The sequence below is a fragment of the Carcharhinus amblyrhynchos genome, chromosome 8 (assembly GCF_965287045.1).
Source record: "Carcharhinus amblyrhynchos chromosome 8, sCarAmb.v2.hapA, whole genome shotgun sequence".
Classification (NCBI taxonomy): Eukaryota; Metazoa; Chordata; class Chondrichthyes; order Carcharhiniformes; family Carcharhinidae; genus Carcharhinus; species Carcharhinus amblyrhynchos.
The window spans coordinates 8,525,035-8,550,634 of NC_137331.1; the positions used below are offsets into that span (position 1 = coordinate 8,525,035).

The window sequence follows — 25,600 nt, forward strand, 5'->3', positions numbered from 1 at the left end:
AGTAAGGCTGCAGTTCTTTTGACAGGCACTAATGGAGTTGGCCTTTTCCTGTAAATACTTTCCACACCCAGCCACAAGATTTTGCATAATCGTGTCATGTATATCAGTTCGGATGCTGTCTCCTCATTACAGGGCGTTGCTCTACTTTTAGAGCCATAATGAGATTAGTGCAATTTTCACAGATGCTTCTGCAGCTCTTAGTGCGGTATATATTGTTTACTAAGCGCTTTCTCAACATCCAGTTCATCTTCCAGAACCAGATGTTGAGCAGTGATAGGAGGGTCACCCGTTACTCACTTCAACTGATAATTTATCCATTTTACCACCATACATGGCCAAGATAGCGCATTTTGTTTATGAGCAAACGTTTGCAGAGTTGCCCTTTCAGATACAACAGTCGCTTTTAGCAAAAAGTGTCAAACATTTTCTTTCAGAGGATGCGCCATAACTCTCATCTGTTATTTGTGAACTTATTCAAAAATAAATATTTGTCTTGGGACTTATAAAAGAAAATGTTCTGTTGTTTACCTTCATACCCTATTAAGATATGTATTACAGATTATTAGAATGCAGCAGTGAGAACTAGGCTAAAACCAGTGTTGTAATTTAATTTGCCTTTATTATAATGAGCAATTAGGCATAATATTATTCAGTTAAGCTATTCCAGCTGTCAGAGTGCCAAACAGCTGTGCATGTTATGTTTTTCTACCATTCTGCTCGGTGATTGTTAGCATTGGTGCGCTATATACCCCATTAGAATTGAGTTATTAAGATTTTGTTGGGCCTCATCGAATGCATTTTATAGCCCCTGGATATCTTGTTGACAGGAATAACCTGGGGTACCGGTAAAGCCTCCAGCTTGGAGGTAGAGAATAAGAAATGGTCCTGCAGCACCTCTCTGAAAGTACCATTACTTCACAATGCAGAGAAAGCAATATAACTAGAAACAATGAGCTTCAAAATCTCATCATGCTTAAGACAGTAAACAACTTCACACTGATCTAACACTAAGACTGGAAGCCAAGGTTTTTATTGCTGCACGGGAGCCACTTAAGAACAACTACATTCAGGGATTGTACGTTTATCAGTGTTATGTTGCTTGTTGAATTTATATGATGAAATATGAAGGTGCTCTTAGAATAGGTAGAAATAAAAATTACTGTGTGTATGTGTGTGCAAGCATGTGTATGAGCGTGAATGGGAGTGTATGTGTGTGTGTGTGTGTGTAAGCATATTTGCATGGATATATGGATTGGTAGTGTGTGTGAGTTCTTGTATGTGAGCATGTCTGTGTATATGTATAGATTTCCAGAACTTTTGCTACAATCTTACAATGACTCAAGCCATTGACTTAATAACAGCCAATGATGATAGATGCCTCATTGTGATGTTCAAAGCCTTCATATTAGGTGTTAATTTATAGGAAAAGTTTACTGAGTACTGTTTTCTTCAGTAGTCTCTGGTTGATATGATGCGTCAAGTGCATTTGCATAGTCAGTGGTGCACAGTGGTTAATCTGCTTGTCCCTTCTTGTTTAAAGCTCTCACCTCTAGCTAGTAGTATAACTATTGGAAAAAGAGAGCTAAATGCATAAGCATCTCTCACGAATACATAGCTTCTTCATCAGGAAGCGCTATGTAGCGCCTCCCCATGATGACATGGCAGCACTGTGGCACGGTGGTTAGCACTGCTGCCTCACAGTGTCAGAGACCTGTGTTCGATTCCTGGCTTGGGTCACTGTATATGCAGAGCCTACACATTCTCCCTGTGTCTAAGTGGGTTTCCTCTGGGTGCTCTGGTTTCCTCCTGCAATCCAAAAGATGTGCTGGTTAGGCTAAAATTCTCCCTCAGTATACCCAAACAGGTGCTGGAGTGAGGCAACTAGGGGATTTTTTTTTACAGTAACTTCATTGCAGTGTTAATGCAAGCCTACTTGTGACACTAAATAAATAAACTAAACTATATGTAAACAGGGAACCTATCAGATCTAGATAAAGCTACAGGACACTAGATAGATGCGTGGTCTCCAGACACTTGGCATATAGGACAATGGTATGTAATTAAGCCTTGGTGCCCAAGAACCAGACTCCAGCTATGGGGCTTGTCAATGTATTGGATGAAAAGGTGACTGAGGGAGTAAACCCTGACAGAAAATCTGGAATGAAAATCTTAGGTGAAAATCTATCATCCATTGGGTAGCTTTCTGACAACCCCTGCAGGAGAGCTGGTGCTAAATAGTCGTGGCTTCATACTTTATTTTGGACGATTCCGGCAATGTCAGTATTAGCACTTTAGAGGGATGACCTAAGTTCAGGTAAGTAGGATGCGGAAATGGTTTTTCATGGGTGGAGAGGTGGACTGGTGGTGTTGAAGTGGCGGCGCGGGCTCGTTGGGCCGAAGGGCCTGTTTCCCGGGCTGTTTTGTTCTTTGTTCTTTGTTTTGGCAGAGATAAGAAATGCTAAAGGCAAAAAGTCACTTGTTGAAGTGTGTACGGGGCCCTGAATAGTATAAGGTGGAGCCTAAAGGAAGAAATACTGGGAGCTTATCAGAAAGGAATTGTGATAATCATGGAAGATTTTAATCTACATGTAGACTGAAAAAATCATATGGGCTAAGGCAGCATAATGAGGAGTTTATAGAATTTTCTGGATAGTTTCTTAGAACAGCATGTTCTGAAGCCAACCAGAAAGCATGTTGTACGAGACCTGGAATTGTGCAATGAGCTGGGATTAATTAATGATTTCATAGGCTTGAGGTGCCTAGTGGTCTACTCTAGTCTTGTTCATATGTAAATTATAAAGATTAATTAAAAGAGAGGAGTTTAGCCAAAGAGGTAGCACTTGTAGTTGCTAAAGGAATTCTAATCCAGTTCAGAAGGGTATAAACGTACTGATTTCTTCCTAAAAAATAATCAAAGGTATTGTGGAAGGGTTCAAATATATTTTTGAAATCTCCAGCTTCTCTGGTTGATGAGTGGTTGGATATCTTAAAGCAGTCAGCCTTTTGTGCCCAGCTGTCTGGCAACTGAATATCCAAAGATTTAAGGTGAACTATTACTTTTAATTTTGATGGATCCATAACTAATTTTAGTTGCAACATTGTGTTTTAAAGTATTTTCATTAGATTCTCTATTAGAACTGAGACAACATTATTCATCATTTTATAGTCATTAATTTTGCAATGTACATTTCCACTTTAAAGGATATTGGAGATTGAACAATTCTTTAACAAAATTGTAAATAATTTTGCAAATTATAAAGTTTGTTGTAATTTTTCTGTAAGCAGTTTTAAGAACCCACCTCTCTTATAATTTCTGAAAGTGGGAAGCTACATACTTTTGAAGAGAGATCCTCGGACCCTTATAATATCCAACTCGTTACAACCTGGCCTATAAATTATTTAACAAGCTATCTGGAAGTAGGTAATACCTCTTAATAGCCATTTTCTTTGTGGGATGAATATTTCATTTCTCAGAATCAAAATAAGTGTCTGTGCAAAGAAGCTGTTTTGAACTCAAGTGAGGGTGATTGTGAGGGAATGCTCCCAATTTAGCATAGTCTACATTAGGGCTTATGGTTATAATTCACTGTGAATCAAATAGACGAAGGCCGTTTCCCCAAAGACATACCCAATAGTGAGCTAGTTGTCAGCACAAGCTCAGCAGGTCACCAGCCTCTATGACGCCAGGATGTATGCCAGCCAGACCTCAAATTTGTCTGGGATTAGAGTCAATGTGTGGAAAGCCCTTGCTACTGAGTGGAGTTCCTGGAGATAAGAGATTAGAAAGGGTGTAGAAAAAGGAGAGGGCACAATAAACAACTAGATGGAGGAAAAGAAAAGCCTGCAGGAAGGATAAAACACCTTGGGCCAACATTGTTCACTTGTGCCAGCTGCAGAAGAGACTGCCATTCATGAATTGTCCTCTATGGCTACAGACGATGTTCAATCCTAAAGTGGCATATCCCCTAGGCACAGTCCATCATACCCTGAGATGGACAGGCGGCATAAAAACATTGGACTTAGGTGCAAGAATAGGCCATTTGGTCTTTCCAGCCTGCTCCGCCATTTGTCAAGCTCATGATTGAACTGATTGTGGGCTCAATTTCTCTTTCCTCTTTGCCCTTGGCTCCATGGTCTATCAAAAGTCTATCCAACTTAGTTTTGCACAAATTCAATGATTCAGCCTCCAATTCTTTCTGGAGAAGAAAATTCCACAGACTAATAACCAACTGAGAGAAAAAATAGTTCTTCATCTCCATCTGAAAAGGGAGACCTCTTATTCTTAAACTGCGTCCCCTAATTCTAGGCTCCCCACAGAAGGATACATCCTCCTCGGATCCACCCTATCAAATCTCTCAGTATCTTATATGGTTCAATAAGGTCACATCTTGTTCTTCTAAATTCCACTGGGGAAAGGCCCAACCTGTTCAAACTTTCTTTACAAGATAAACCCTTCATACCAAAATGAGAAGTGAACGTTTTCTAAACTGCTTCTAATGCAGTTCTCTCCTTTTTCAAGTAAGGAGACCAAAACTGAACAGAATTCTCCAAATGTGGCTGCACCAAGGCTATACCTGCATAGTAACCTTTTGAGATCCATGTACCAGAACACTCAGATCTCTCTGTGCCACCAAGTTATGAAATCTCTCTCCATTTAAATAGTATAATACCTTTCTTTTCTTTCTGCTAAAGTGGACAAGCTCACATTTTTCATCTTATACTCCATCCATCTAATTTTACACACTCAACTAACCTTATAACTCCTTACCTTCTCTTGATAATTTACTTTCCTATCTATTGCAGTGTTGATGGTAAATTCAGCCATCATATATTTATGCCCCTCATTCATATAATAATTGTAAATAGTTGAAGCCTCAACTCTGGTCCTGTGCCACTCCATTCCTTACAGCTTTCTAATTCAAAAATGAGCCACTTATCCCTTTTTTCTTCTTCCTGTTAGCTAATCAATTCTGTGTCCATGCTAATATGTTACCCCTCGTCACCATGAGCTCTGATTTTGTTAACAAATTTTGATATGGCACCTTATCAAATGATTTTTGGAAAGGCAAGTACACCACATCTACAGGTTCATCTTTATCCGCATTGCTTGTTACTTCCTCAAATAACTAATTAATTAAACATGGTTTCCCTTTCACAAAACCATGTTGACTCTGCCTAATTCCATTATCATTTTCTAAATATCTTGGTATAATTTCTTGAATAATGGATTCTCGTGATTTACCAAAAACAGATGTTAGGCTAACTGGCCTATAGTTTGCTGCTTTCTGCATCAATTATTTACATTTGCTAATTTTCAAATCACTGGACCCTTCCAGAATCAAGAAATTTTGGAAAATTAATGCTTCTACCATCTATGCAGCCACTCCTTTTAAAACCCTAGAATGCAGGCCAACAGTTCTGGAGGCTTGTCAGCCTTTAGGTCTAATAGCTTTTCCAGCGCCTTTTCCCTGGCACTGGTCATTGTTTTAAGTCTCTCCTTCCCTTTCACCTCTTGATTTCCAAATATGTTTAGGAAATTTTCTAACTCTCTGACAATGAAAATGGACCTGTTCTTTGCTTCTGCAATTTTCGTGTTTTCCATTACTAATTCCCAAACTCACTCTTGAGAAGAACAAAGTTCACTTTATTCTTTTTCTTTTTAAATACTCTTATCTGTTTTTATATTCCTGCACAACTTTCTCCCAACTTTCTCTCTGCTTTTTTTAGTCTTTCTTTGCTGGTCTTAAAATCTGTCCAGTCTTCTGACACACCACTTTGCAGAATTGTACAATATTTCTCTTAATTTGCTATTATCTTTATCTTTTTTGACAGGGAGCTAAGGTTAGAAAATTGAGAGCTAAATTCTTCAAAGGTTCTGGCAGTCTCGCACACAGCTCAGGTTGCACCAGGTGTTTCTGTCATTTCTGAGAGTTTCTGCAGGCATGATAAGAGGTGGTACCTTCATCTGTCATTTTTATGGGTATTTATGTCAGAGATGGTTTGATCATGGGTCGTGATTCTCTGAGCCAACAGGATACCCAACCTGTAATCAATGGCATGTACATGGTACTGGTCCTTTAGCCCCTAAAGCTATATCTAATTATATCTTTGGCTATCTTGCAAGTAATTTGCATATACCAATCACAAGTACACATTTGTTCTGAAGTCATTGAGATGCAATTACAGTCAGTTAGTGAGGGAGAAACTCCGAAGCTGATTATCAGTCCATTGAATAAGTCCTGGGAAAGGTGTTCCAGATGTGAATTGGAGCCTGAATTCTTGAGAATAAAATACAACTTCCAATGAGCCATGGGGATAAATGGGAGCTGAGTCATTTTGTTCTTGCCGATTGCCAAAGTTCTGGACTCCCCCACCATTCAGAACTTTCTTTCTGAATCTACCCTGTCTAACCCTGTTAGAAGTGTATAAGTTTCTAGGAGATCCCCTCTCATTCTTCTAAACTCCAGAGAATATAATCTAAAATGTCACTGAACACACAAGTAATTTTCCTCAGATCATGCAATTCCATCATTTGTAATCTATTAGGTGATAAAAATTGACCATTAAGTTGTAAAAGATTTTCCAACTTGTTACAAATGTACAAAGAGTGGATATTTTTCAATATTATGATTCCATTATGGTATACTTTGTCCGCATAGCACATAAGAAACAATGTTTTTCATCGTATACTAATACATGTGACAGTAATAAATCAGATCAAAGTATTTTGTACAACATTATGATTCCATTGAATTAATACAAATCTCTAATCAGTGCTTGCGTATGTTGCAATCTACCTCAGTTGCAACTGACTGCTTTCCTTGTTTCTAATTGGATAGATTAGCAAAGACTGTTGGACTCTATTCCTCATGCAGGGTCTGAGCAGGTCATTTTTAGCAGTTACTGGTTATTGAGCCTTTGAGGTTCTAGTTAAGCCAAGAAATGATGAGTCCAATTTCCACAAATACACAATGGGGTTAGGAAGAATGTGACAGATGAGGTGTAATTAAGTGCAAGCAGTGAGGGAAAGGTCAGTGGCTGCTTGCCTAAACTCTATTTTAGTAATGAGCTGAATAATTAACTATCTTCCCCAGTAGCAATCAATTAATCATCTTCAATAAATTGCTACTTTTTACAGTCTTAATTCGTAACTTAATATGTAGCTTAAAGAATTATACTTTAATGCTTAAAAGCCGTAGAATAGTTCAGGTTGCTACAGTAGCACTTTAACATGAAGCACTAGTTTCAAAATCTACGACTTTCTACCTGCCTGTTAGATCAGAAGCTTAGCTATGGGACACCATACAGACATTGAATGTTGGATACGACTGGCTTCGGCTTCAGAAGAAATTTAATAAAGTGATGTATATTTGAATTATTAGAAACTAATCGGATAAGATGATATTGACAGGCAGTGAGCGCTAATGTGACCAAACTATAGTTACCAATTAACCTGGGGAACATTCATATTAATCACTGAACCACTCTTTCTGTTCTTTTCAGCCATTGTTGACAGCACAGCAGCTGGCCTCAGCTGTAGCAGGAGTGATGCCAACAAGCAATCCTGCCCTCAATCAGCCAATTCTCATACCATTTAATATGGCTGGTCAGCTTGGCAACCAGCAGGGCCTCGTCCTCACACTGCCGGCTGCCAATTTAACCAACATCCAGGGCCTGGTTGCCGCAGCTGCTGCCGGAGGCATTATGACATTACCACTGCAAAACCTGCAAGGTAAGCGGAATCACTGAACAACAAGCTTGAAATTTTCTTTTCCAGGTTGAAAAGGGGCGAAATAACTGTGCTCTCACGTATTGACAATTCCTTTTTGAACTTAATCTGCTTTCATTGCTTTAAAATATTATCTAACGTTGATAGCTTATCAAAAGTCATCAGTAATACTGAAGCGTTTTTGATCTGCTTGATATCTGAGGACCTTATTTTCACTGTATCATTGATAAGAGGGTAATTTGCTGTCAGACATTGAAGATATATGACTGTCTATATTATGCACTGACTTGAGCCTCAACTGAGTAAAATAAGCTTACATGTCAACTAAAATAATCTTATTTATGCTGTAGTTTACATTGTGTCATTAGCATAATTGAGTACTAAAATATAAAGTTATGGCCAGTCATTAATATAAAGTTTGATACCATTCCTACTCTTGCGCAGGATGATCATCAGGTATCTCTTTTGTCAACGCAGGATGATCATCAGAATAGATTAGCTGGGCCAAGCTGTTGTTATGTTTTAATTCCAGACAATTCAAAAATTTTAAATTAAAATGTTCAATACCTTTACAACGAATAAAGCATCAGTTTTCCTGAATTTATGAAGTTATTAAATGCATCAGTGTTCAACTTTGTTACAAACAATGTCTTGCACAATACTATTCTGTTCATTGTGGAGGTCCAAGTAAATATTGCTGCAATGGAAATGAACTGAGAAGAGGTGGAATGAATCAGCTCAAGCGCGAAAAGTGCAAAGTACGCAGCCACAAAATTCAGCTTCGCTGTGCCAGCTCTGGTTTAGAAGCAAAGTGCTGTGTGTATTATTTCCGGCCATTTCTAGCATAGACCCTTTATCAAAGGGTCATCTGGACTCGAAACGTCAGCTCTCTTCTCCCCTTACAGATGCTGCCAGACCTGCTGAGATTTTCCAGCATTTTCTCTTTTGGTTTCAGATTCCACAGTAAATTGCTCTTATCCACATGTTACCAGCACTGGATGCCATAGTAGCAGTCCAGAGGTAGCAAAGTAGAAGAGAGGCTGCTTGCAAAGGGAGGAGTGAAGGGGCAAAGGGGTACCTAGCAAGGGGTTTTATTGAATTGGAGTCTGCCAGGAGTGTTTATCCTATCTCCAACTAAACTGTTTATTTGGCATCTGTGATTCAGGAAGTGCCAACAAACTTGGAACCAGACTTGCAGCTCCAAATCAGAGTGAAGATGCCAGTGCCAGGGAGATGATATTGGTCCTCAACTTCTGCACGTAGGAATCCTTCTAGGTTGCAGTCGGTGACGTAACTAACTCACTATCCATTGTCAGATTCAGGAGGCAACTGGTTCTTTGTATACCAGGAGAGGGAATTTCATTGTCTTCTCTCTGAACAGAGAAACAATAGGAGCATGCAATTGACTGTATCATAACAGTGGGCTTCCCCATGGTGCAGGGTGACTTTGACTCACAGATATGGCTTTAAGTCTACCTCGTTTCCCTGCTGAGATGTACTATAATTGCATTCACTCAGTGCGCAGTTTGAGTGCAGCAGCATGCTATCATGCAGCAGTTTTGATGTGTTAATTCTGAATCAGTCTGTTCCAGAAAACTTGCAGCCTCCACGGGAGCTGCTAAATAACAAATGCCTATCTGCTTTACACCTGGCTGATGACTGCCCTCTGCAACCCAACCATTTATGGCACTTTATATGAGAGCCATGATATCACAAGGAGCATCATCAAGCAGACAATTGATGTGCTAAAGCGAACGTTCTGCCTCAGTCGCTCTGGAGAAGTCATTCATTTCTGCCTGGAGTAGATGTTGTGGTATTAGGTGATGTGCTACATTTTCCACAGTCTGGCAATCATGAGGGCACAACCCTTGTCGGTATAGATTCGACAACTATCTCAGGAGGAGAAGGAAGTGAAAGAAGAAGAGGAGTGTGGCAATCAGCACATAAATGTTCCGGATGGGCTACCCATGAGCACCCATTTTGACTGTGATTCCCCTGAAAACAATCCAAGATCCCTGTTGTCCAGCAGTCCCACTTCATACCATTTCTCTGTTGAGGAAGACCATTGTGTCCTCTTGATAAAGTTTATGAAATAGCCCATCAAAATCCTCACCTGAGTACCCAGCAGCAGAACTCATGTGTGGCTTCATCCACTGGGCAGTTGGCACACATATTGTCCTTTCTCCCAGTTCTGACAACCCACTTGTGCCTAGTGACTCACCGTGTGCAGATCCTATCTCTTTGCTATCCCCTAAAGTCAATGCAGTGTCTATATCTGAGTGGTATTTTTTTTTTAATTCATTCATGGGGTATGGGCATCGCTGGCTAGTTAGCATTTATTGCCCATCCCTAGTTGCCCTTGGAGGGTAGTTGAGAGTCAATCACATTGCTGTGGCTCTGCAATCACATGTAGGCCAGGCCAGACCAGGTAAGTATGGCAGACATCTTTCCCTAAATGACATTAGTGAATCAGATGGGTTTTTCTGACAATCGACAATGGTTTCATGGTCATCAGTAGATTCTTAATTCCAGATTTTTTTAAATTGAGTTCAAATTCCACCATCTGCCGTGGTGGGATTTGGTAGTTGCCTAGGGATAATGTTTCTTCATCCCTAGCCTGTTCTCCCTCTTGGCTTTCAGTTTCTTGCACCAGTATCGGGCCACGTGGTTACCTGAAAGCATAAAGGGGCAAGGGCAGGGTTGAAGCAAGGGAAGCAGCAGAAGGCGAGAGGTGCTTAGTTGCAACATCTGCACCTTATACATAACAACAGATTGTGAGAAGCTGTTCAAGTGAGATCTAAGAAAGTCAATTAGGCAAGAACACATCATCATTCTTGATCGTTTAAATTACACCACTGGCCATTGCCTCAGGGACAACTGCCCAATTATTTCCCCCATGGGGGTGAGGACATGTAGCTGTGCTTATCTCATGCTGCTGCCACCTACTGCCACCTTATCCTGCAAGAGAGAAAAAAGCATGTCATTGAATGTTATGTGCACATTGTATTTGGATGATGTTCCTGCCATTGAATATTACATTTTATGCAAGCTATGAGATGAGCAGTGCTAAGTGTATGAAGTTGAATGGAGGGTTTGAATGTGAAGTATGAGTTGTGGTTGACAGGGATTGTTGGTAAACAAATTAAGGAGCTGAAGTGAATGGAGCAATGGTGAAGGTGGTAATGCAGTTTATTAATTGTTATATTAATTAGGTGTTTAACTGTATTCAGGCATCAAAAAAAATCAAAGTGTACAATATGTAATGTGTGTGTCTAGAAATAAAAGCTTAAAATGTGTGAAGATTCAGCTCCCATGCACTATGCTCCATAGATTAACTATCTGAATTCTAACATGGCAGCAGAGAATGGTTGCTTAAACATGAGATAACAAGACTAAATTGACATTTCCTCCTGCAGTGAGACTCACCTTTGTGAGGAGGGGCAGCTGAAGGATTAGGTAGGAGGAAACACCTTCAACTGGAAAGGAGAGGTTAATAGTATCTCTTGTGAATTGGTTTTGCCATCGAGATTAGCATCTTGGATGTACTGACAGAACTCCCCAGTTGCATAAATGAAAGATTCTTGATACTTCACCCACAGTTTTATCGTAACCGAAATGTCACTGCCATCGGTTTTACCTTGACTTTGTTGAAGAATTTAGGGAAAGTCCTATTCTGGCCTTGATTAATTCCTCACTGCCACCCCAAAAGAAGAAAAGATCATCCCTCTGGGGGACATTAATGCCAGATTGGTTGTGACTCCAATGTTTGGAGTGGAACTATTGGAAAAAAATTGTAATGGAAAAGTCAACGTAAGTAGCATCCTCTGCTGTTAAAGTATGTTCAGCATGACTTCACTACAACAAACATCCTCTTCTACCAGAAGGACAAATATAAAACCAGATAGAGGCATACTAGATCACAGCATTGGCACCTCCTGGATTATGTCATGGTTTGGATGAAAGATCTGTAACACGCAATCCATACAGGGTCTGATGTCTGTTGGACTGGTCATAAAATTATTCGATTGGTGATAAATATCTACCTAGGACCAAGACATCACAGCCCAGAAATCACAGAGGAAGAAGATCAATGTCTCAGTCCTAAAGCAGCCGGACTGAAAAGAGGAATTTCAATGGCAGTTCTCAACTAATCTGGAACTCTTCACACGTCCAACTGAATTCCAGAACAATGGGATTAAATCAAGTCAGCTGTACTCGACTTTTGTGCCCAGATACAAGCATTGCTGTCACCAGGACTGGCTCAACAAAAAATGCTGAACTATGTAACCAGGCAGCCCTCATTGCTGGCAAAGCAGCCCAAGGTCACAAGTCAAGAAAACAGTATTCCATCAGCTTGAGTCTGACGCCCAAAAACAAATCTGAAAGATAAAGAACATTTAGGACAAAGAGCCCCGCAACCTTCCTTTGTCTATGTTCCAACCATTAAGAGGTACAATCTCAGGCATTATATGTCAAAACCAAAGAGCAGAGGTTTTTAACACTGCATGAAGATATGTGAAAATCCCCTAGTCGCCATACTTCAGCACCTTTTCGGGTACACTGAGGGAGAATTCTAGCATGGCCAATGAACCTAACTAGCATGTCTTTCAGACAATGGGAGGAAACCCATGCAGCCATGGGGAGAATGTGCAGACTCCACACAGACAGAGAGTCAAGCATTGCTCGGATCCCTGTTGCTGTGGGGCAGTAGTGATAACCACTGGGAGTGATTTGACATATGACTAGTTGTAGGAACCTATGATATTGCCTTATAGAGCTGCAAAGGTCCACCTAGCAAGCAGCAACTCAGAAAACAGGCTGTGTTCAGGTTTGAATACCTGCCCCACCAACACTGTTTCTACTGCGATTTATGAAAGTCATCTACCATCACCTACAAGACTAATTCATCTCTGCATGCCTATCTCATTATGGAAGTCAACTCGACTGGAAAAATGGATTATTGGGATTGCTTCAGCCTGCTGCTGATCTCTATGAAGGAATTCGCCATTGGACTTTTGATTCTGGACTCTGGACTCCAAGAAGCAATAATTCTTTTCTCTGCATTCGTTTCCCTACAAATCGTTCTTTCTCCATCTCTCTTTTTTATGGTATGAATGCAGCGGTGGCTATGTCATGGTACCCCCTCCTACGTTTTGTGTATGATTAAAGTTTACTCTATCTCAGGTTTGCTGTGGGGCTATTAATAAAAGTTGGATCAAACCTAGCCTAAGTTGAAAGGTTGGGGAATAAGCCACTGCTTATAGGAGGGGAAGTTGAAACACCTTTCTGGGTGGTGAGAGGAGAATCAGGGTACAATTACATCCCGTCCTGTCCCTAACATGAGGTTTGGATGCCAATTGCCCGGAAACTTCACATGGGCAATTCCCATTGACCTGCATTGGGAACCATTCAAAAATTGCCATTTAAATTGTAAACTTTGGATGGTTCTGATATTAGTAGTTATCCAGAAAGAGTTAGATGGATTGAAACCACTTTTCACTTCTGATTAACTATTGTACAGACCCACACAAACATCCCCCTCCTCGGTGGACTCCCCTCACAGCTATCCAGCCAGCCCCTCTCACCTCTCCAATGACTGCAGCTAATGCTGTAAAAAAGAGGTGTGGCTTTCTTATATTCAGCTTTACAGCCCTCTGCGCTAGGCCCCAGGGATTACTGCACTGCCTAGATGTTGCTCAGTCTCTCAGAAGGTCAGACGAGATAGGTCACTTGGATTTCAGGATTAGAAGCTCTGAGTGGAGTGATGATCCACCTCAGTTACCACTCCATTGGAAGTTATGGCCGGAAGTGTACAGTTTTGGTCTCCTTATTTGAATAAAGGATCTAATAACATAGTCACAGGTTGGAGAAGGGTCACTTAACTGATTCCTGGTATGGAAGGCTTATCATATAAAGAAAGGTTGAGCAGGTTGGACCCACACTAATTGGAGTTTAGAAGAATGAGGGAGATCTCACTCAAAAATATAAGGTCCTGAGGGGACTTGATTGAGTGGATTTCGCTTGTAGGGAGGAATTAAACTTGGGACTCAGATTAACATAAGATGGTTCCCATTTAAGGCAGAGAAAAGGAGATTTTTTTTTCTCTGGGTTATTATCTGTGGAATTCTCTTTCCCAGTAAACAATTGAGTCAGGATTATTGGGTGAATTTTACCATCCTACCCATCATGGGAATTGGAGAGGGTGAGGGGTGGACCATGGAAAGGTCCGTTGATCTCAGGTAGGATTTTCCAGTTTCGGGGTGAGCGAGACCAGGAAATCCCACCTATTGAGTTTATTCAAGGCTGATTGCATAGGTTTGGACATTATGGCCCAGATGGCTAAAAACCATCCCCCCCACATCAGCTCCTATTTTCCCACCTCAACTGGTTAACGGTCCAAGGGAGGATGTGGAAAATGCTTTAAAGACACCCTGAGTCTTTTCCTGAAGCACAGGAGCATTGATACTCGTGACTGGGAGGAACTTGCTACCAATTAATCCAGATGGCGACAACTGGTCCATCACATTGCAGCATGCTTTGTGTCCAAATGGCTTAATGATGAAGAAGAGTGATGGCAGAGAAAGAAAAAAAAGGAAGCAAATCCAGCACTCCAGTTCCCATTTAAGTCATGGAATGTTTTGCCTAAGATATATGTTCCAAGAATAAGTCTGTTCAGTCACATGAAGACCTATGGCATAATCTCCTAACCCTGGATAAATGTCATCCTCAAAGAGGGGGACAACCACCATGGAAGACTGTCAGTGATCTCAGCCAATGCTGGTCGATCGCTTATGGTTTAGTATTTATCTTTACGCAGCTAAGTTGTCATAAAGCTCAGGAATTGCTGACCATACAGCCTTCGGTTTAAGGTGGTCTGGGCTTATAACAAGTTGTTTCTTCTGCTGCCCTGTGTTTTATAGTTTTTCTTTTTGCTGGATTTGTTTTTATTTTCTGTGTTAACCTGAATTATTTTGATGAAGTGCCAGTTTATGTTGTTTCAATTTGCTGTTTCAAGAAGATTGTTCCAGAGAATCATTGTTTAAACACCAAGTGTGAAATATTCATCTTTCTGGTTCTGCTTCATGTTAACATTTGTACTGCTAGTACAATTTTAATTTGGTGATTGTAAGGTACAATGCTGAGCTTTAACCACACCTGTGAAATGTGCTAATATAAGAAACACTGGCATACTCACATTGCTGAATTATAATTTCAAGAGAATTGAATCTGCGTCACTAAACATTTTATTTTCATTTAAAATTATGAAACTTAATATTGTTTGGAACAGCAAAAATCACCGGTTACATGAAAGTATGCTTGTCTGAAACCAACAGACAAAACTGCTGCACTAAGTAGCAGGACCTAACAGGACAATAGATTTGCCTATTCTCCTGAAGACAGTAGTATAGTGTTGATTTTCTTCAAGAAGCCACTGTCAGTAGCAGGGACATCCCTGGGTAGTCACAATCAGCAAACAGGGTTCAAGAGCTTGTAACTTGGGTTGGAGAGAGAGAGGAAGGAAGGTGAAAGCTCATTGGGTTGTTTTCTCATTAGAATTTCAGCTGCTTGTCCTCTTACAACAGAGAAATCAGAAGTGTAAATGCACATGACTGTCACCCAATGATTCGAGCGTAACTAGTTATATTCTCCTTGTAACTTAATCAGTTCATGTCTGGGAATCTCCACACTCAACCAGGGTTCCACCGTTCAAGTTATTGGGTGTAAAGCATATACCTATTGTAGCTTAGTGAGTTCATGTCCGTGAACCTATTGAATATCCAGGAGATTGCCTTTATGCCTTGCTAATGGGCACAGGCTATGTGCCCACTCATACTCTCCTAAAGTCATTATCCATGATAGGTTTTTGGTGTCTCTGTCTCAGTGGGTTTGAATGTTGGGAGTACAGTGATGCAAGTTGGGTAGCAATCTTTGACTGTGGGCTCCAGTCATGTTTAGTCACTATTTTAAGAAGTCTCTGCTTTAAAAGCTCGGTTTGTTGAATTAAAAAATCATTTTTTGACGTAAAGAGTGCTTTTATGACACCCTCCCCTGATCAAGTTTTCAGAAGTCAGACGGAATAGTTATGATTTTGGAAATAGTGTAAAATGAATATTATTGAATGAGCTGCTCATTATTCAGCTCTGCTGACTTTCATTCCGTTGCATTTCAATAGAACTCAATCAGCGGTGGTGTGTAATGGGCGCCTGATTTAATACTCCATATTTTACAATGTCATAATCACAATTACCTCAGTGTCTTCTTGCCACATGAAGCTGCTTCACAATGTACTGCAGTCTGTTGTGGAATTTTAAACAAACGCTAATCCCTTCACACTGTCAAATGTGCCAATACAGCATTAACTAATTAGGTAAAAATCTCGATCAGTCCAATGTGTCTGTCAAATAAACTTGTTCAAAACATATATGTATTTCATACAACATCAGATGTAGATATGAGCCTAAGTGTGCATCTTTTGTAGATATAAACCAAAATCAGGATGAAGTTGGTCTTTAGCAACAGTGCAAAAGAATCCTAACAATTTGCCAGTCAGGTTTACATTTTGCCTGATTCCTTTCCTATTGCTGAACTAAAGTGGTCAGGATGTTTCACTATTGCTTACTTTGCCTGCCATCAAAGACCAATTTTATCCCCAATGTTTTACATGTGCAGATGATGTGTATGTGAATAAGGAGAGATAATATACTTCTTTCACATATGTGCCACTCTTTTAACCTATCTGCCTGAATTCAGGATAGGTGTTGTGCTGTGCATCTACACCCACTACCTAAAACTCAATTCCCACAATGTCACTGCCACAAAAATTGAGTTTCCTTTCCATCATTCTGGACTCTATTCAGATATCACAACAGGGAATTATACAGCATGAATTGTGACATATTATCATATTTCTTAGTATCTTGCTCGTCATTTATCCAATCTAGCTCAAACTCCGGTGCTACATTTATAAAACTGAGCTTTGGACTGGATTTTCTTTACAGTACAAAACAAGTTAGGACTTTGTCGGGTGCCAACCCTGCTCAGTGGGTAACTGTCGCACTTTGTGATTTTCATGGGGGTTCCTCTTCATTGACCAAGAAACAAACATACCGCCATGCTCTCAAGACTGGAGGACCAATTAGGGCCCTTTTCGCTTGAAGGAACAGCAGATTGTAATGGAGGGTAACTAAGAGAGAGCGCTTCAATATAGAGACATCCTGTTTGCAACTTTTAATATGTTTAATTTAAAAAATGGCTTTTGCAGGTACTCAGGGGATCCTTTTACAGGGAAACCACTGGCTGTTCTTGTACCCAGGGAGGCAAGGAGGACATTTAGATCTGTCTGGAGCACAGAGCCTCGTGTCTGCCACTGGAAGGCTGGCTCCAGGTAGCAAAACTGTCCACTGTCACCTCCAGGGACCTGGAGTTTGGATGAAAAATTCTAGTTATCGTCTAAGAGGAGGACTTTAAATAGTTCAATTCTAGAACCAGCCTATCTCCAGTACCAGCCCTGCAGGGATTTAAAATGCCTGCCCTAGGTGTTAGAGCCTATTTTGTGCTTTTATTGCAGAGAAGCAGTTGTGATGAACAGAAAGCAGAAGATTACAAGTGCCCAACCTGTGATTTTCTACCCGTAATGGCTGATGTGGCCAGAGTTTCCTTCAATCTGCTTCCTGACCATAAGTGTGGGAGTGTACTGCGAGCCTGTTACCTTTCAATTTAGAACATCCATTTCTGACCCTGCTCCTAACATGTTAAATAAGGTTACAATCATATTGTCAGCAACAAGTAACATAGGCCACAATTTTACATGGAGGCAATGGCCCTAACCCCGACTGGGAAGTCAGGGCAAGCCCACCTCCACTGGGCCATCCGGTGGTGATTTAACGGCCATCGGGCTATTAATTAGTTTGGAGTGGGACTTCTGCACTCACCTAGGAGGAAGGCTTTCCTTCAAGAACTGGGACCAGTAAGCAGAGGCAATCCCCATTGAAGAGCAGCCATATTGCTGCATTTGCAGATAAGTCTGATGTTTTATCATGGCCAGGCTGGTAGACTGTGGGGAGGGGTTGGGGACTCCGTCTAGCAGGGCAGAGAAAGGTGTATATGAGGACTATTATTGTCTCTGGGCACTGTGTGCAAAAGTAGGAGAGACCCACACCCTCCCATCACATAGCAGCAGCACCGTGAAGATACCCTTAACTATCCATGAAATAATCACTTGAGGGACTTAATTGGCCCAAGGGTGTCCAGATCGCCCAATACCTCCCCCAGAACTGGTAAAGTGCCAGTAAGATGGGCAGGTGATGGGCACAGTGCTGCCCCAAAGGCACTCAATTTTATGGCCCTAACCCAGCTCCCCCCACCCCGTACCTGTCAGTCTGTTCCCAGAGGGGGCTGTAAATTTCTACTCATCATCTTGTCACCCTCTCGATATGACTGCACTTATAATTTGTTTCGAACGTCTTCGTCAAACTCTGCCTGTTGTGCTGAAGACTTATAAAAGGAGCAATGTTGGATCATCCCCATGAAGTAGCTGGATCTAGGGTGTTTGAACTCCATTTTTTCACCCTTTCAGTTGCACTTATTTCCCTTTTAACAAATAAAGCTCATGCCCCTGTTTTGTTTAGAGGGCTTCTTTACACTTTCTTTTAACCGTAGCTTTGTCTCACTTCCACGTTTCACACTGCCTTGAACTCTGTTCGTTCCAGAGAGAGTTTTCACTTTCATGGATATCAATATGAATTTATAGCAAGCCCAAGGAACTAAAAGAGAACCTTCTTCAGTTTATTACAGCTGATGGTTTTATTCTTGCTTTTATGTGATTGCCCTTGTCTTCAGAAAACAACAGAATAGCACTGCATCCGACTTAGACTTTAAATGCCAAATAAATTTATTAAACAGTAAAGGAATAAGTGAAATGTAGCAGTATAGATATTTTACTGTAGTTGTTAAACTTGGCTAGCTCATCAGGTAATAGAAAGTAATAAGTTGTTTTCAGCAGCTGCTCTAAACTATCATGAAAGCAATATCCTTACCTGCTGGTTCTTTTCCTCTTCTTGATGTCTATCTTGGCTGACTGTCACGTTTTAAAGGCTATTGATGAGATTCCTGATGTGAACAAGACAGGTTGATAAATAATTTCAAGTGACAGGGCCTATGCAAATTTAACCAACTATCTGTTGAATTCAAAAAAAAGCTGACAGTCAAAGATATTAATCCCACAAGACGTTAGCGTTTGAACAGAAAGGTTTGGCCTCTGCTGATCAGACATCAGGCGCAGACCACCTGACTAAAATCTGGAACAATTGTTTCTAGTTATGACTTCCGTGGTTCTTTTGAATTGATTTTTAACGCCTTAGGTACCATCACAATTAAAGAGGCCAATATTGTATTAAATCACAAATAAAACATGTGTTTTTTGTTACAAATCTTTTCGTTGGTGACCTCACAATTATCCAATCAAGTTTCAGAGGAGGCAGTTGCACTTAAAATTGTGCATGGGAGCATAGAGTATATTTCCAAAATCTTACTTCTAAAATCTTACTTCCAGCACTTTAGAATTGGTATAAAAACAAGAAAAAGGCTCTGTTGACAGAGTGTGTGCCTCACCCTAGTTCAGTGAAGCAGTCAGTGTCCAAATGTGTAAGATCTGGTCAATATTCAGGCTTGGGTTGATAATTAGCACTGATCAATGACCATCTTTAACAAGAGAGAACCTAACCATCTCCCCTTGACATCTAATGGGATTACCATTGCTGAATCTCCCACCACCAATATTCTGGGGTTTACAATTGACCAGAAACTGAACTGGACTAGTCATGTAAATACTGTGGCTACACGAGCAGGTCAGAAACTAGGAATTCTGCAGAGAGTAACTCACCTCCTGACTCCCCAAAGACTGTACACCATTTACAAGGCACAAGTCAGGAGTGTGATGGAATACTCTCTACTTACACAGCTGCACCAACATGCAAGAAGCTCAACACCATCCAGGACAAAGCAGCCCACTTGATTGGCATCCCATCTGCCACAATAGACATTCATATAGTTTTTTTGTTTAGCAGCTTTAATAATAACCAAGCCAGGTAATAGCTTCTGCAATGGTTAAATGGGGCTCTCTGAACTTAATCAGAGACAGCTCTATGATAAATCATTGATCGGCGTGCACCACAGCTGCACTCTGAGTTCTATGTAAGGCTGCACTTGTTGCAGAAAGGCCTTGGCTGGTTCAGAAGTGGCTGAGGAGTGTCCATTGTTGGTGTGGCAGGTTGATGCTGGGTGGGCAAGCTGTAGGATCTGTAATGAGGAAGTGGTTTTTAATGATGGCATGTTCATTCAATTCTTGCTGCCACAGGTCTTTTGTGCCAGCAGGGCATGGTGGTCTCTGCCATGCAGGTTGGCATAATCAGGCAAGCAGCTGGGGGACTGGTAAGGGGTTTGCTTAGCGATCAGCTTGGGTTGATGTAAACCTTCTTCAGGAGCTTTCTTGTTGCAACCTCCCTTCTTATGTGAGGGGGTGGGATGTTGCGCAGTACTGGAGCTAGGGGAGTTGAATTGATCGGAGGGTAGCTGAGATAATATGTATTGTTGTGTTGAGGCGGATATCTACAAGATTTTATCGGATGAGTTGTACCAAACTGGTGCACAGTACTATGCAGTTGAGTATTCGTTGGCAAGAGCTGATGTTCTTAAAGTTTGAGCATCTGCACCCCATGAAGTGGCAGCAAATTTGCTGAGGATGTTGTTTTGCATTTTGAACTTTGCTGCTATCTTATTCAGATGTTTTTTGTCTGTCAGTATTTGACCAAGGGTAACAACAAGATAAATGAGATATTGTTCATGATTTAGTCTCTTGCCATTCAAGGAGATGTTGAGTTCCCTCTTGGCACTGGCATTGTGGAGGTGGAATGGACTTTTGCTGCTATTAGGGTGAAGGTGCCATGTCTCACAATGGTTGGCTAACTTTGCAACATCATTGTTTAGCATTGCCTCTGATTTAGAAAATGCCTGAGCTTGAGCTACAGCAGGTATAATCATCACAGATGAACTTCCAAGACATAATTGGAGGCATAGGTTGATATAGAGATGCAAAAGGTTGGGGATAGAACAGATCCCTAGGGAAGCCTTTTGGACTGTTTCCCCCAGGCACATATCTCATCACCCATATGCACCCTGAGCCATCAATCTCCGAGGAATAGTTCGATTGCATCAGTAACTGTCAAAGGGAGGACTTTTAAGATTTTGACAAGCAGACTAGAACGTGTTATATGCTGCAGTGTGATCGAGAAAGGCAATGCCTGCTTGAGGTTATTTTCAAAGCACTTTAAGATGGTTAGGGCAAGGACCTGGTTGCATGTGCTTTGTCCTTCTGAAAGCCAGCTTGTTCAGCTTTCAAGATGACTTTGGACATTCACCAGTGTATAGGCAGCCTTCTTTCACAGATAACCCTTGTGAGAAATTGAGCCTCAGGATGATTGAGAAACTCAGGAAGAATGTTATAGCCAGCATCAGTGTGTGGATTTTTTTTGCAGCACATTGTCCAACTCCACGCCAATCAGTCTTTGTGTTTTTTTCACTTCTTTCCCTAGGGACGCTTTTCCCATGTGCAGGAGATGGCTTGCTACTTTGTTGGCATTTACAGTTAGTAGTCTTGGTGTCAGTGGTTGCTGGGCTGTTCCAAGGTGTCATAGGAACCTCCAGTGTTTTCGGCTGGAATGGGTGAAGTTCAAATCTCTATTGGCCTCTTGCCATCTAGCTCGGCGACAGAATCAAAAGACTCCAGTGATCAGCTACATCCGGGTCACCATTTTCCTTGTAGTGTTAAAGGATAGAAGCACATTCATCTTTGAGTTGGGGTAAACAGTGGACAATATCCCTGTGAGTTGGATTTGGTGGCTGCTTTGTAGATGGCTTTGCAGAAATGGCTGTATGCCTGCTCTATGGGGATGTGGCAGGATGGTATCGTTACCACACTTTGTTCCAGTGTCTTGTGGTATTTTTCCCAGCAATGAAAGGTAGTTGAAGACCTATGTGGATCAGAATTGGTCTAAGCTAGCATTGTGGGAAGCTGTGCAAGACTTGAACAATAGAATCCCCACAGTGCAGGAGCAGGTTATTTGGCCCATCAAGTCTGCACCCACTCTCTGAACGAGCATCTTAACCAGGACCACCCCTTGTCCTGTCCCCATAACCCCACACATTTACCATGTTAATCCATCTAACCTACACAGCTTTAGATATTAAGGGGCAACTGAGCATGGGCAATCCACCTAATCTGCACATCTTTGGACTGTGGGAAGAAACTGGAACGCCCGGAGGAAACCCATACCGACATGGGAAGAACCTGCAAAATCTATACAGACAGTCGCCCAAGGACAGAATTGAACCCAGGTCCCTGGCACTGTGAGACAGCAGTGCTAACCACTATTCCACCATGTCCCCACCGCGTACCCCTATGCTACCACTTGGTGTGATGTTGGGAATAGATTGCCATTTGAGCTGATCTAAATTTCAGATGAATAGTCACAACTCTGTCTTGCTGAATGGAAAATTTCTGGATGTTTGGGATTGTGGATAAAATTAGGATCAGTCTGTACAACCCAATTTATAAGTTTTGTGCCGTCAGCATCCAACCTCTTTGTAGCCCCAGCCTGTGTGATGGTTGTTAAAATCTCCAGTGTGGACTGCTGAATGTGATAAGGCAGGAAGAACATGTTTGCTCCAGCTGGTGCTGGGGGCTGGTAAACACCTGCTATCTTGAAGACCCTAATCTTGATGATATTGACATGTTTAGTTGTAATGAAATAGGCTATGTCTGTGATGGTCAAAGGAACATACATGGCCCACCTATGCTTTGGATAGAGAGCATGGCTTATCAAGTCAAAATCATCGATCTTATATCTTCCAATTTCATCGGATAGAATGTGTGTTTCTTGGGTACAGGTCATTGTAATTGCATGTTGCTGGGTAAAAGTGCTGATTACTTGTTGTTTAGTGGAAGATAGTCCCGCAACATTTCATTGCAGAATGAGGAGTACAGGTCTGATGGTATGGGATTTACAGGAACTAATGTTGCTGCCCCTTTTTGGTGTGATGGTATCAGGCAGCAGTGTGTGTTATCTACAAGATGTACTGTAGCAACGAACCACGCATCTTTTGACTGCACTTTCCAAACCTGTGACCCCACCATCAAGAAGGACAAGGGCAGATGTTGCATGGAAACATCACCACCTACAAGTCCTTCTCCAAGTCACAAACCATCCAGAGGTGAAACTATATCACCATTCATTCACTATCACTGGATCAAAATTCTGGAAACCCCCTACCTAACAGCACTGTGGGTATACCTGTACATGATGTGGAGATGCCAGCATTGGACTGGAGTAAACACAGTAAGAAGTATCACAACACCAGATTAAAGTCCAACAGGTTTATTTGGTAGCAAATGCCACTAGCTTTCAGGGCTCTGCCCCTTCATCAGGACTCACCTGACAAAGGGGCAAAGCCCTGAAAGCTCGTGGCATTTGCTACCAAATAAACCTGTTGGACTTTAACCTGGTGTCGTGAGATTTCTTCTTGGGTATACCTATACCACAAGGACTGCAGTGGTTCAAGAAAGCAGTTCACCACAACTTTTTCAAGGGCAATCAGGGATGAGCAATAAATAGTGGCCTAGCCACCGACACCTACATCCCTTGGACAAATTTTAAAAAGCCGTAGCTGCCTCAATTTGCAACTTTCCAATTACTGTGCAAGCACAATATTTACTTTTCTCCAGTAAAACCATTCTGTGTTTCGAGTGGGGAAAGGCGATTACAGTGAGACATTGTTGGTAGATGCTAGTGTTATAGCTGTATTTGTACAGCTTAGCTCGGGGCATAGCTCTTTCCAGACAACAGGCCTTCAGTACTGTAGCTGGAATACTGTCAAGGTCCATTGTTTTTGATGTATCTAAAGGCTTCAGCCATTTATTGATATTTTATGGAGTGAATCGAATTGTCTGGAAACTGAGATCTGTTGTACTGGAGAACTCAGATAAAAGCTGAATTGGGACATCCTGTGCCCACTTCTAGCTTAAGGTGGGTTGCAAAAGTTTCAGCCTTAGAGTATCAGGACACCCAGTTCCCAGCGAGGATATCATCGGTTTATCAATGAGTATACACTCTTGGAATCAGCACCCTCTAGGAACTCTAGGATCACCCTCTAGGTGATCTTGCTCTACCAAGAAATGTTGAAGGTATATTTGAAACAGTGAAAGTGGAAATTGTTCAGCCTTTTCTACTGTCTAACGTATGTGTCCAGGTGTCATCATTGTTGCAGAGCTGCAGGCTTGGTAGACTTGCAATTTGGTGTTCTCAGTTAGGTTGCTGTTGTTTCACACTCTCTGACTCAGCTTGGACATAACAGCTACAGCTTTTGCTCTGTGTCTGTCAATATCAGCATCAAGTGACGGATTGGTGATTGAGGAGCCTGGATATATGAAACTGAAACTGATGAAAGATGTGATGGTGAGGTAGATTGACCATGCGAAAAAAATTGCCCCTTAAGAGTCCTGAGATGCATAGGTTAGAGGGATTAGCAGGTAAATATGTCAGGATATGGGGGTAGGGCCTTGTTGGGATTGTGGTGGGTGCAGACTCGATGGGCCAAATGGCCTCCTTCTGCACTGTAGGGTTGCAATGATTCTTTTCTATGATTCCTAAAGTCACATTGTCATTGCCTACAAATGGCAGTGTGGCAGCATCCTGGACCATGATGTTTGTTTTCCTGAAGCTGATGATCAAACCAAACTCTTTGCAAGCATTAGAGAGTTTGTCCATTTGCCACTGTAGATGTTCCTCAGCTTGGTACGCTAGTGTAGCATCAACAGAGTAGGACAATTCTCTGATAAGGATTTTACAAACATTTGTCCTTGATCTCAGGTAATCAAGGCTGAACAGCTTTCCTTCAGTTCTGGTATGTAAGTAGTTCCCTATGTAGATTACTTGAAGCAGCAGCAAAAAGAAGAATATTCCAAAGGACACACCCTGTTTGACCCCACTTGCAGATCTTCTGATACAACTGCATCATATCCAGTATGTTGTCATGGAAAGAGGAGATCACATTCAGTAGCTTCAGCAGGTAGCCAATTTTTGCAGACCCTTAAATATATTGCCTCTGCTCACATGATCAAATGGCTTGGTGAGATTGATGAAAGCAATATGTAGAGGTCTACTTTGTTCATGGCATTTCACTTGCTGCTGCAGGGCTGAAAAGATTGTGTCAGCAGTAGGTCTTCCAGTTCTGAAACCACACTGGGATTTGAGGTGCGCACATTCAGCCAGGAACCAGAGTCTGACAACAGCAACACGAGCAAATGCTTTTCCCATATTGCTCAGAAGGAAGAGGCCTCGATTTTTGCTGCAAGCACTGCATCCACCCTTGCACAGGGTCATAATTTTTATCTAATCCTGGTGCACTGTGGCCTTCATGTCACACCACCATCTGAGGTACTCATCCTGGCATGCGCTCCTGTCCAATTTATTGAACCAGGATAGATCCCTTGGCTTGATGATAATGGGAGAGTGGGGCATATGCTAGGCCAGGAGGTGAATGATTGGGCCTGAATACAGATCTGTTGCTGATGGTCCCAGTTTTGAGTTCCTTGACCTATTCTGAATCTATCTATCCCATTTAGCACAGTAATAGTGCCACGTGACCCGCAGTGTGAAGATGGAACTTTATCTCCACAAGGATTGTATGGTAGTCATTCCTCCTAATGCTCTCATGGACAGAAGTATATGGGATCGGTAGATTGGTGAGGACAAGATCTTTCCCTTTTGTTAGTTCTATGCTGCTGACAGGTATGTCCATCAGGACTCGACCAGCTTA

At 41.5% G+C, this 25,600-nt stretch overlaps 1 protein-coding gene across 1 annotated transcript in view; it reads left to right on the plus strand.

The window, feature by feature from the left end:
• Positions 1-25,600, plus strand: part of pou6f2 (POU class 6 homeobox 2) — a 534,150-nt gene that overhangs the window by 214,379 nt on the left and 294,171 nt on the right. The window contains exon 4 of the mRNA XM_080193619.1: positions 7,504-7,732. Coding sequence (XP_080049745.1) covers positions 7,504-7,732 — 229 coding nt within the window. The remainder of the gene's footprint in view (positions 1-7,503; positions 7,733-25,600) is intronic.